The sequence below is a fragment of the Rhinoraja longicauda genome, chromosome 10 (genome assembly GCF_053455715.1).
Source record: "Rhinoraja longicauda isolate Sanriku21f chromosome 10, sRhiLon1.1, whole genome shotgun sequence".
In the NCBI taxonomy this organism is placed as follows: Eukaryota; Metazoa; Chordata; class Chondrichthyes; order Rajiformes; family Arhynchobatidae; genus Rhinoraja; species Rhinoraja longicauda.
The window spans coordinates 41,395,336-41,408,547 of NC_135962.1; the positions used below are offsets into that span (position 1 = coordinate 41,395,336).

A 13,212-nucleotide genomic window follows, 5' to 3' on the forward strand; every position below is an offset into this window, starting at 1 on the left:
GTAAGGAAGTATCTACGAGTTGTGAGATTATATAAAGTTTGAAAACTTCTTTGAGCTTCATGGATAAACAATAAATTTAATTGCACCTTGGTGTATATTAAATTACATTAATACAAATCTGGCACAGACCAGGACAGGCTAAAGCTGTGATTATTGTTAATGGGACCACATTTGGAATACTATGTATAGTCTTGGTGTCCATATTTAAGAAAGTATCTAAATATGTTCAAAGCAGTTGAGAAGCTTTATCATAATTATCACAATAGTTATCTTAAGAGTAAAGATTGGACTAGTTAAGCTTTTATCAGAATTTAGATAGCAATTGGGGACTCGATTGAAACAAAGATCCAAGGGACTATTTTAGCTTTTCACATTACTTTATTCACCTGATCAGTTTCTTTTCTCTTTAAATCAATTCAGGTTATCCTCAACAAATGGAATCAAGTCACCAATTATGAGAAAAGTTAAGGCTGAGTAAGTATAGTATTTGATTTAGTTATGCTGTAATTTCCAGCAAAACCTTTTAATCTGTTACCTCACAGAATCCTTGGAGCATTAATTTATTTATTGCTATTCTGTGAACAGATGCTGATTTTTAAACATTAATTGATTATACTCATGCCAATAATCTTGCAATGACGACAGTTCTTTTCTTGAGCACAAGAATATTTTTGGTATCTTACTAAAACTTGATAGGCTTAGCTTAGCTATTTTTGCAGTAATGTTGCAATTTTAATAAAATGGGAAATGTTTAATTAAATTAGTATATCTCAAATAAAAATGCTAGAAGAATTCAACCACTCAAGCAACATGTGTGGAAAGAGGAACCAGTCAATGTTTTGCATCATATCAGATGATAAAGAGCATGAGTACTGAGAATAACTCTCAATGCTTATGCTCTCGATCACCTGATGAGAGTGAGTCGTAGTACCAGGGGTGCAGTGCTGCCAGAGCTCACCGGAGCACTGCAAAACGGCAGGGAATTTTAACTAGCGAGGAATTTAACAGCGGCCGCTCCGGCACCAGTGATAGCTCTGGCACCTAAAGAATTAGCACTGCAACACTGCGTGGTACTCGTGCTCCTCAACACCTGAAACACAAGAGACTGCAAATAATGCAATCAGGAGCAAAAAATAAACTGAGACAAACTCAGTTGGTCAAGCATCTTCTGTGGAGGCAAAGTTATAGTCGATGTTTCGGGACCCTGCAGTCTTGATTTGTCTTAACCTATCTGGCTTTTGCCTTACACTTTGCTGCCCCCTCCCCCCCAACTCTGCTTTGAAAACTGTAAACCCTGCACCCTTCCCCCAGTTCTGAGGAAAGGTCACTGACCCAAAATGTTGAGTGGTTTCTCTTTCAACAGATGATGCTTGGCTTGTGTTGTTCCAGCAGTTCCCCTCTGTTTCAGATTCTAGAATCTAGTTTTATTTGTTTTACAGTAAATAATCACAGTCTCAGTATCAAACACATGCACTTCAAGACTTTCAAGAATGTAAATTTTTGTAGGTTTGGTTAATAAAAGTTAGGTTGGCTCCTATATTCTTCCAACTCCCAAATGCTACAACAGAATGTATATGTAATATATTTATTGTCAATGTCTTTTTCTCTCCAGGGAAGAGGAATTAAAGTATCTTGAGTTCATCTCTGATATTACCAGTGAGATATTGACTCGAGGATTATTTTCCAACAGGTATCAATTTACTCTTCACATTACATGATTAGAGTTAGCTTTTTCAGTTAATTCTATACAACTAGAACGATAGAGTTGTCATTTATGGTATTAATTAGGTTTGTTTCAAGTTGACGTAGCCAGGTGGGAAGTTTCTTTCAAAAAACTTGTATTTTTGTAAATAGTTAATTTCAGATCAGAAACATTAGAAAGTACTTGATATGCAATTAATTGTTTTCATGGGGAGCTATTCCCGGGGTATATGCCATAATAAGTTTAGCAGAAACGATACAGCCTTACACTTTATACTGTTACTTTCCTTTGTCTCCTCATTCTCCAAAGATGTCCATTTCATCACTTTTGTGAACAAAGGCACATATTCTCCCTTCTTAACTGCCTCATTTACCACCAACCAGATGACCTCAATGCAGCCCACACACACAGCATCCCTGGTCTCGCCCGATGAAAGAAGTTCCCTTTGTTCTATCCATTCTTCCCCCCACTCTTAATACTAACCTTCTGGTTTTATTTTTTAATTTAAGTAATGCTTTAGGTCGATGATGCATATCACATTGATAAATAAAGATACCCAAAATAAAATTGACTGAGAAATTAGTGACCTTAGTTACCTGTGCGTACTTCTTTGTTCGCATGTACAGTGTGAGATATAAAAGCACAGCCATTGGTGTTAGATGAGGCAACATTTTGAATATGTATGCAGAAGGTGCACCATAAATATTCAGTGGTTAGGCACACTACATGTTTGTCATTGAAAGGAATTTCTGACCACTTTGCCGTGGTGAAGAATACCTCCCCTTTCCAATTTTCATACTTTGTTGTCAGCTCAACGAAATAGAAGTGAATTCCAAAGACTTTTAGCTCATCTTACAAACATCTCATAATGTTTTGTTAGTTTGATTGGCATTTTTATACGACTCTGCATTTATTTTGACTCTGGTTTATCAACATAATACAATATCGGTTCAATATTTCTGAGACCTCCACCTACCTAGTGTTGCAGTATTAATAAATCTATCTCATGGAAAGCATTACTTAAAACTTCCACTTTGTGGTATAAATTTTGTAGGGTTTCCCTAAATAACTAAATTCAGCACCAATACAAATAATTTTATTGATAATAACCTGCATTGATAGTTTCTGGTTTATTTTTAACTTGCTAAACATCTATGATTTATTCAAGCATTAATCGAAAATCGTGAAGAAACGTCAGATTGACTTATTAAATTGACGTTGAAATGATCTTATGCATTACTAACACATAAACTATTTCATCTTTTATTCAGGGTTATAGAGAGTATATTTGAGCGTCGAATAGAAGAAAGCAAGCATCGACTAGATGAAGTAAGTTTACATTTTCAGGGTTTTGGTATTTTCAAAATATTCACATATTCACAGTGATAAAGGAATTTGCAGCCTTTAAATGGGATTTCTTTTTTTCCCCCATATAACTCAAAAAATTGAGTTCTTCCTAGCATGTGGTTTCCTTTGATATTGATCAGATTTAGCATTTCAAGTAAGTAAGCAATTTGTCACAAGTGACCATTGACAATGTGCCGGTATTATATTCTACTTTTTAGTTTAGTTTAGAGAAACAGGCCCTACGGCCCACTGAGTCCTCACCGACCAGCGATCCCCACACATTAACACTATCTTACACACACTAGGGACAATTTACACATACACCAAGCCAATTAACCTACATGCCTTAACGTCTTTGGAGTGTGGGAGGAAACCGAAGATCTCGGAGAAAACCCACGTGGTCACGGGGAGAACGTACAAACTCCTTACAGACAGCACCCGTAGCCGGGATCGAACCCGGGTGTCCGGTGCTGTAAGGCAGCAACTCTACCACTGTGCCACCGTGGCTGCCCTTTGAAATAAGTAAAGGCACAAGGCTCACAGCATAATACTCCTTCTTGAACTCCTTCAGTGGATTGTTTGTAGCACTGGAAATGGAATTGTTAGGATTTTACCTATAATTTCCTGTATTTTTACCTGAAGACTGGTTTATGAAGAAATCCGTACAAATTTTAGGCTTTGCTCGAATTTCCTCGTTTCATACTGATTCCATGAAATCTATCTATATACTAAAACTCTCATTTGTTTGTTTGTTTGTTCCTTAACTACAGCCAAAATGGGATATGATAGCGCAACAATTTTAGGCCCACCTTACTCACTGTAGTCCCTTTGGTGCTAATGGAAGAAGTTTCATTGAAATCGGTGTTATATTTTTTAAGTTATTCACATTTTAAAGTTTAAATCTATCTCCTAGGGAAGGTGGGGGGAGGGAGGGATGGGGGTGGAGGGAGGGGGTGGAGGGAGGAGGAGGAGGGAGGATAAGGAGGGTTGAGGGGGATGGAGTGGGAGGAGGGGAAGGGAGGGGGAGGGGGGACGGAGGGGAGGGACAAGAGGAGGAGAGGAGAGGGTGCTGCACCAATGCAGGAGAGGTTTGGTCTCAACGGGTCCACATGATCTAGTCTTTACTTAAATGTGGCCTTACTTAAATACAAAATCAAAACCTAAACAACTTTTCTCAATTTACAGGATAAATCACACTACACTAATCCCTTTGTTTGATTACGTGATCCTTGATTCCCACATATCCAACCCTCCTCTGGGCTGGACATAGAGGACCTATCTCACTGGCCCATAGCATTCCAGATCCCAGCGATGAGGTCTGATGACAACTGAGCTGCAGGTGCTGAACATGCAGGTCCTGACCCTGGAGTAGCTGAAATTCCCTGACAGAAAGCAAAGTTGCAGTTGGAGAACTTTGGTCTTCTGTCAAAGCTGTCGTCAGCTAACAATTTTAAAATATCTGAGATGCAGACATGTAAACACTTCCTAAAAGTGAATATTCTTTTTCATTAGAAAAAATAAAGTGAATTACAAACATGGTCAAGGTAATTGAAAACATTAAACTAAAACAAAATATTTTTAAGAAAGTTACCCACCTCCCCCTTGCCTCCGATTTTATTTGTCCTTCATTCGTCATGGAGATCAGTGGGCGACAGATTCTGTCCCTGGTATGAGCTTTTGCAGGATCAGGTGACATCTGTTTAACACTTATTGATGTTAATGAATAAACATTAAATAAATTAATTTATATTACTTTATCTTAGTTATTTGACATTGCTGACACCTCTGACAGAATAATGATCATTAAACTGACAGTGTGCTTCCTTGTGCCAATTTTATAGCAGAAATTACGTTCTATGCTGGATGAGATAAAAAAAGATTTGGATTGCAAACCAGAAAAAGAACAATGGACCAGTAGTTGTGAAACTCTGTTGGAAGAACCCAAAGTGGTAGAATTAAATAACTGTCATTATTTGGGAAACTGTAAGTTTACTCAGAATTGGATGGAAGATACGGATAAGGCATCTGATAAAACTTCGGATCATAGGCTGAATAGAATTTTTAGCACTGATGTCTGTTTCATCCAGGATATTACCAGAAACAAACATTGTCATGACATTTGTGGAGAAAATATCAAGCAGGTTCAAGACTTGGAACAAGATCATAGTCTAGATTCAAATTGTACGGATCATTCAGGCCATTTCACAGACTGTGCTGCTGATTTAGACAGTGTAGCAGACTTAACAGAGATTGATAATCTTGCAATGTCTCTTCATTCTGTTAACGTTAAGGAACACTATGAATCTGAAGATACTCAAGTTCAATCTGAGTTAAGTCAGAAATCAGAAACTACTTTTGATGACAGCGTTAATTTGTTGTGCATGTAATTAATTTTAATTACACATCTGACAGTCATGAATCATAACAGAATTCTTCATCTTTGTAATGTAAATCTATGTTCGTATTATTAACTTTAACAACACATCATAAGTTTAAGAAGGTGTTTATAACTGCAATATTTTCTGCAACATTTCCATGAACCTAATATATTTTCTTTTACAGTTATGAAGGCTTTATACATAATTTTGTGTTTGCCTAGATGAGTGAGCAATCCAGTTTTGTTTTACTTTTAAGTACTTTAAGTAGACAACTGCCACACCATAAAATCTACCTCCCATGTCTTCTTGACTCTTGTACAACTCCTATTATGGGAGAAAGAAGATGATTTCTTTTTTTGAAGCAACTAGTACTATTTTGTTACGATGAACTGCTGAGGGGAGTCTTGAGATCATTCTGTATCTTCAACCTACTTCCTGCAGCCAGCCTGAAATGAAGCACCTGGATTTACAGTCCTGGTGCAAATTTGCATTGCTCTACTCTGTGATGCGGTACATTGGTCTGCCAATTACATTTAATTTCAGATACATTATAGTAAAGGACATTAAATAAATACTTAAATGTAATAATAGTTCTAAAATATACTATATGTTCAACTGAAGTGCCCTATGATCATGAATTCATTGAGTACAGATACTCACAGAACAATTGGCATGATTTAATACTTCCTTATGCTCTGTTTTTATTTCACAATTGCTGGTTTAAGACAGTTTGAGAGTGAATATCATTGAGAACTCCTCAGATAATAATGTAGCTAGTTGTTTAACACCTGTTGAAGTATTCTGGCAGTCAGAGCCTTTAGGTAACATATGAGGACTGAAACAGATTCAAAAGAAAGAGAGGTGGATTTATTCTCTATGGAAGAAAAGAGGAGTAGATTTTTAATAATGGGATTAAAAATCATGAAAGATCTGGAATTTTCAATATCTGAAACATTGGTAACGATATGGCACAGGTTTCTGGTTTATGAAAGAATCAGTGGCAACATGAGTTATTACTTTTTACATTCCAAAGGGTTTGTATTTGGAATAAATATTTGAAGGAGAAAATAATTGGATTAAATGGATCAAATGCTCTCTTTCTCGGTTGCAAAATTATATGACTATGATTCTGTAAGAGCCCAATAATAAAACCCATTAATTTATATTTGTATTCATCATATCGTATATTAGAACCTCATGATATTGCAGTGGAGGACTTTCAGCAGAGAACATTTACTATAATTGGGATCATCTGTATTTGTGAATTAAAATATGGGGCAACAAAAGATGATTAATAAATGCTAATAAAATATGCAGGCATTCCATGTTTTTGGGTTAATATGGCAATTCAGTTGAATGTAGTTCCCCTTCATTATTGTTATTTCTCAATGTAGATTATTTTAAATTGTATATATGTGCTAATGTATTATATTGTGTGAGTAAAAATATTATATTTTATATAGTATTCTAAAACTATTGGTTAGTAATCTCTGTATGATAAACATTGATGAAAGCTATAATTAGCAAAATGAAAAAAAAATGTTGGAAAGATGATGATGATGTAATATAGTTTTAAAGTTGAATAGGACATTCATGAACTTTAATATAAAATAAAGTCTATGAACAATTTTTAATATATTTTTCACTGGTTTGAAAAAAAATACTTGCTCTCTTCCTCATTCTTACAGAGAGGTAGTCACCATGAAGACAAGTGCTCTGTTCAAAATAAATGGACAATATCAATTGGGAGTAGATACAAAATGCTGGAGTAACTCAGCGGGACAGGCAGCATCTTTGGAGAGAAGGAATGGGTGACGTTTCAGGGTCGATACCCTTCTTCAGACTGATGTCAGGGGAGTGGGCGGTACAGAGATAAAATGTAATCGGAGACAGTAAGACTGGTCGGAGAACTGGGAAGGGGATGGAGAGGGAGGGAAAACAAGGGCTACTTGAAGTTGGAGAAGTCAATGTTCTTACCGCTGTGCTGTAAGCTACTCAAGCGAAATATGAGGTGCTGTTCCTCCAATTTGCGCTGGGCCTCACTCTGACAATGGAGGAGGCCCAGGACAGAAAGGTCAGTGTGGGAATGGGAGGGGGAGTTAAAGTGTTGAGAAACCGGGAGATCTGGTAGGTTTAGGCGGACTGAGTGGAGGTGTTCAGCGAAAGATCGCGGAGCCTGCGCTTAGTCCACACATGGAACTGCGGATACAGTAGATGAAGTTCGAGGAGATGCAAGCGAACCTCTGCCTCACCTGAAAAGACTCGGGGGTCCTTGGATGGAGTCGAGGGGAGAAGTATAGGGACAGGTGTTGCATCCCCAGCGGTTGCTGGGGAAAGTATCTGGGGAGGGGGTGGTTTGGGTGGGAAGGGACGAGTTGACCAGGGAGTTGCGGAGGGAATGGTCTCTGCGGAAATGGGTGGAGATGGGAAGATGTGGCTGGTAGTGGGATCCCGTTGGAGGTGGCGAAAATGTCGGCGGATTATGTGCTGTATGCGACGGCTGATGGGGTGGAAGGTGAGGACAAGGGGGATTCTGTCCTTGTTATGAATGGGGGGAGGGGGAGCAAGAGCGGAGCTGTGGGATATCATGGAGACCCTAGTGAGAGCCTCATCTATAATGGATGAGGGGAACCCCCGTTCCCTTCAGAATGGGGACATCTCCGATGACCTGGTATGGAACACTTCATCTTGGGCGCAGATGCGGCATCGACAGAGGAATTGGGAGTAGGGGATAGAGTCTTGACAGGAAACAGGATGGGAAGAAGTATAGTCTAGATAGCTATGGGAGTCAATGGGTTTATAACAGATGTCAGTCAATAGTCTGTCTCTTGTAATGGAGACGGTGAGTTCTAGAACGGTAGGGAGATGTTGGAGATGGTCCAAGTGAATTTGAGTGCAGGAAGGAAATTAGTCATGAAGTTAATGAAGTCAATGAGTTTTGCATGGGTGCAGGAGGTAGCACCGATGATGTCGTCAATGTACCAGAGGAAGAGTTTGGGGGTAGGGCCAGTGTACGCTTGGAACAGTGATTGTTCAACGTACCCTACAAAAAGGCAGGCATTGCTGGGGCCCATGAGAATGCCCATAGCTATGCCTTGGATTTGGAGGAAATGGGAGGAGTCGAAGGAGGTTGTTAAGGATAAGGAATTTATTTGTTTCATCTATGTAATTATGGACTACAGGTAGTTCTGCTATAATGCAGGTTTCCACAACACAAATTGGATATAATGCGATCGATGAATTAAAGAACACTTTGTATTACGTGAGTCTAATTGGTCAGAATGCGATCGGGATCCAGAGAGCCATTTAAAAGTTACTTTGGAAATTGACAGAGAAAAAAAGATGTCTTGGATAAAAAATGGTTCCATGTAACCTCCACCAATAATCAAACATTGATGTCTCTTGAAAATACAGTTGCTACTTTAATCGCGGGTATCCATTGAAATTAACAAACTATCATTTCTATTGACACTTGTACAATGAAACAATGTACCGTACAGCCTTTAGTATTTTTTAGCAGTAACAAAAATGAATTTACAGTTATTTAAAAATACCTTTACTTTTGAAAATCCGGCCGGGAAGAAATATTTGTTATTGCGAGTCTGAAACTCTCTTGCCCCAAACCCCCTTTTCCCCAATAACACAATTGTAACACGGTTTCCTTACTTTTATTGCAAAATAAAGGCAAAGTAAATATATTTCAGTTAAACTAAACTTGATTAGCTGTCCTCAAGTTTTATTTGTTGACTCATTATTAAAATGTTATGTCATCGTTTAAAGCAACTTGTAGGTGGAGAATTGTAACAGTCCGTGCACTCTTGTAGTTCCTGTAACCAAGAACTAAGTACAAGCCACTTGATCTGACATCCAATGCTGGGAATCATTAGAGATGTAAGGACTAAGGGTTTAAGGAAAGAATAGCTGAACAATTTGAAAGAGAGGTAGCACAGATTTGGATTAGGTCAACAGCAGCAGTCACACAGAATCAAGGATGAATTCTGTCAGGCTTGGTGGATCTTCAGATGAACATGATTCTGGATACACATGTTTCTTCAAGAGAAGGGTTTTGTTGCTTGGAAATGTGATGCTTGCAGGCTCAAGTTCAACCCTTCTTCCACCTCAGCCTCAAGTGTGAAGTGTGTGACTTGATGGACCAGGTGGTTCTATTTCTGGCATCAACTAAGATACCAAACTTAAATCTTTGCAAAGTCCAAAGCCTCAGTTGGAAGAGTTATTCCACAGAGGAGTCACGCAACATCCTGTCACAGGCATTTTCACATAATCATACCTTACAGATAATAAGCTCCTCCATCAATTTCTTAGCAGTTTTGACAGATCCAGCAAAGATGGCAGCAGAGTGTTGTAAAGGTAAGAGGGAGTCTTCAACATTGACACATGATTCCATGGGATCAGATCAAACATGGGCAAAAAAGCTTCCTTCTGATTATTTTATAACACTCTTGAGCGGAGCAGAAATGTCTGTTTGGAAATCTTATCACCATTGTTGCTGTATTTATATCTTAGAACTCCCTCCACATTTGCAGAGAATGAATACCTTCACCTGAACAACTGCTGCAGGTTCAAAGTGAATCATTGCTACCTTCTCCAGGGTAATTAAAAATGGGCAGGAGGCAGACCCAGTGAAGTCATCGATATAGCAAAGGAAGAATTGGGGAATGGGACCAGGGTATGCTTGAAACAAAGAATGTTCAATGTTGCCAAAGAAAAGTCAGGCACAGCCTGGGGCTGCAGCAAACTTCAGCGAGTCCCTCAGCATGTACTTCTGCAGTTGGCAACATTCCCTGATGGACATCTCGCTCTGCTATGAGATCAACAGGTTTTAGGCAGACCAAAGAGCGTCTTTTACTGGGTTGATGATCTTCCAGCAGCACTTGATGTCCGTGTCCAAATGTGACCCTGGGAACAGTCTGTAAATCAGAGTCCTCTGTTATAGAGCTGTTCGGAATAAACTGACAAGGACTCTTGCATCATTCTTCAGACTCTCTCCAGTACATTCTGCGAATAGGTAGGCAATCGTCTTCTCTGCGTAGCAGCCATCCCATGGGCAGCTTGCACTGGTAGTAAGATTCTGATGGTGCAGGAAGGACCCCTCTCATCGCCAGCCAAGCCAGGTCTTGGTGCTTGTTGGTGAGTTCTGGCGATGAAGCATTTAGCCAGATAATCTTAGGAATAGAAATAGGAATACTTTATTGTCACATGTAACTAGGCAGTGAGATTCTTTGCTTGCATACACAATGTATACAAATAGCAACCACCTACAGCGCTGACAAAGTTACAAAGCACGCCGGCTCCCCTTTTTGTGCCCCCCCCCCCCAACAGTTGCCCCAGGATGAGTCCCCATTGTCCTTTGTCTCCCCCTCCCTCATTGCCCCCCCCCCACGGCGGTCCCCCCACATTGGATCCTCCATTGTTCATCCCCTCCCCCCTCACGGCAGTCCCATGTCGGGTCCTCCATCTTGGCAGTCAGGGAACCACAGCACGGGATCCACTGAGTGCCTGCAGGATGTTCCGTGCTGACCACTACCCGATGGACTTGTGGGTTAAAGTTGTTGGGCTGGAAGAACCTTTCTGCAAAGGACAGATGTTGTGGCAATGTTCAGCTAAAGGCCCTGTCCCAGTTCGGCAATTTTTTAGGTGACTACAGGCGATTAGGCTGTTGCCGCACGGTCGCCGGCGTGTCACGGGCATGGTCGTGAGTAGTCTCCAAAGAGTCGTAGCGTTTTTCTGGTCCTCGCTAGATTTTGTGAAGGCTTGAAATTTTTCAGCGACTGTTGGTTTGACGCAAATGAGTGTAGCTTGACGTCTCCTGACGTGGGCGCTGTCGTAGGTTGTCGCCTGGTGAAGTAGGTTGTCGCAGGTGATTAAGGTTGTCGCCGGTGCTGACTTCGGCGAATTCCAAGTGTGGACTTGATCTGATCATCGATCAGTGTAATGCGTCCATAAATCATGTTAGGTTTTGTATGTTTTTGCACTTGTATTCTGTTTAAAGTTTGAAGTTTATTACAATATTTTTTGTATGCACTGTTGTATGTTATCAACCTTTTAAAAAAAATTGTTTGTAAATCATCAATAAAAGAAATTCTTGACATTTTGACGGAAAATTGATGTTATTGTATTTCAGAGTAGTTTCTCATGGCATCACTTTCAAATAGTCATGATTGGAAACCCTACCGTACGCCAACTTTTATAGGGAAAGTGGGTGAAACGTGAATTGTCTTCCGTTGTCTTCAGTCTCATAGCTTGTCGTAGCTTGTCATGGGTGAACATAGGTTGACTTTGGTTGTCGTAGGTTGTCGTAGGTGCGGTCGTAAGTGGACGTTCTACTTGCGATGATTGGGTCGCCGGTTTTCGGTAGCTTGCCGTAGCTTGACGTCGACTAGGTGGTAGGTTGTTGTAGCTTGTCGTAGACATTGTCGTAGGGGGGGTCCAGTCACTGTTTTTTCGGGGACCTGCTACGACTATGACAGTCGCCGGCAGTCTCCTTATAAAATGCCTAACTGGGACAGGGCCTTAACTGGCACATTGCACGACATCCAAGCCAGGCCCATTCTTCGCAACACCGGGACCGGTAGAACCTCAGGTTGTGACCTGATAGGCAGCTTTTCAGAAAGAGGGCAATGTGTATATGTAATGAGCTGCCAAAGATCATTCAAAATATGGGCCAGTTTCAGGCAAGAGGGACTAGCTTGGTTAGACATCTTGGTCAGCCTGGACGAGTTGGCCCTCTTCCATGCCGTATAGCTCTATGACTTTATGCAACTATAATGCAACAGTGTGAGGATATGAATTTTCATGGTGATAAATGATGTCTTAATCAAATGATTTACATTGTCTTTGATGATATCAAGATCTTTTCCCAGTTGGTGTTCAGTACAAATATCACAAATAATCCCAAAAAGATTTTATAATTTAATGCAACAAATCTGGACGGTCCAGTTTATATGCAAGTTAAAATTTCCCTCAATACTGTATTACCACTGTACCCTCCTGCTCATGGTTGCTTACTTAGAGTTGTCTGATTTCAAGAATGTACTTAGGTAATTATGCCATAAAACTGACAGAAAAATAAGAGTAAATTGTAAGACAAAATAGTAAGATTTTACTTGAATGCATTCTGGGCTTGTCAAAGTGAAAAGGATTCGATTTTGATCCAACTCTCCAATTGACATATTGGAACCTCCTTTCACCTCTGCAATAACCACATCCATTTAATGCATTAGCTGTTTAAATCCTTTAATTGCAATACAGAATGTCATTTGACATTTTATTACAGCCTGTGAATATAATTCCAACTGTGTAGGAAGGAACTGCAGATGCTAGTTTAAACCGAAGATAGACACAAAAAGCTGGAGTAACGCAACGGGACAGGCAGCATCTCTGGAGAGAAGGAATCGGTGACGTTGCAGATTGAGACCCTTCATAATTCCAGCTGTGTTTTGTTTGGTGCACCCATGGTTACAAGTTGCAAGGTTTACCAATAAAATGCTTTGCCACCACATACGTTAGAGTTATTAAATACAAAACAATAGAAGAGTGCATTCCGAAGTAATCTGCAGCGAAGCATCACTGGGGACAAAGGACCGCTTGCAGTTTCCAATCTTAAATTAAACCGCTAATGCGCAAGCAGTGAAGAAGTTGGTGGAACAACCAGAACAGCAATAAAATAAAACAAGCTAAATATGTTTGCGACAGCAGCTCAATTTCACCCGCAGCGCTGCAGCCAGCTGTCCCATGCCATACATTCTCCCTGTACATAACATTCCA

General features: G+C 39.9%; 1 protein-coding gene across 1 annotated transcript in view; it reads left to right on the forward strand.

Moving 5' to 3' along the window:
• The window catches only part of LOC144597668 (spermatogenesis-associated protein 7-like), a 43,368-nt gene extending 36,507 nt beyond the window's left edge, over positions 1 to 6,861 (forward strand). Inside the window, 5 exon segments of the mRNA XM_078407193.1 lie at positions 421 to 474; positions 1,613 to 1,690; positions 2,974 to 3,031; positions 4,891 to 5,343; positions 5,345 to 6,861. Of these exon segments, the coding sequence (XP_078263319.1) occupies positions 421 to 474; positions 1,613 to 1,690; positions 2,974 to 3,031; positions 4,891 to 5,343; positions 5,345 to 5,383 (682 nt within the window). The 3' untranslated portion in view covers positions 5,384 to 6,861.
• Positions 6,862 to 13,212: the final 6,351 nt, after the last annotated feature.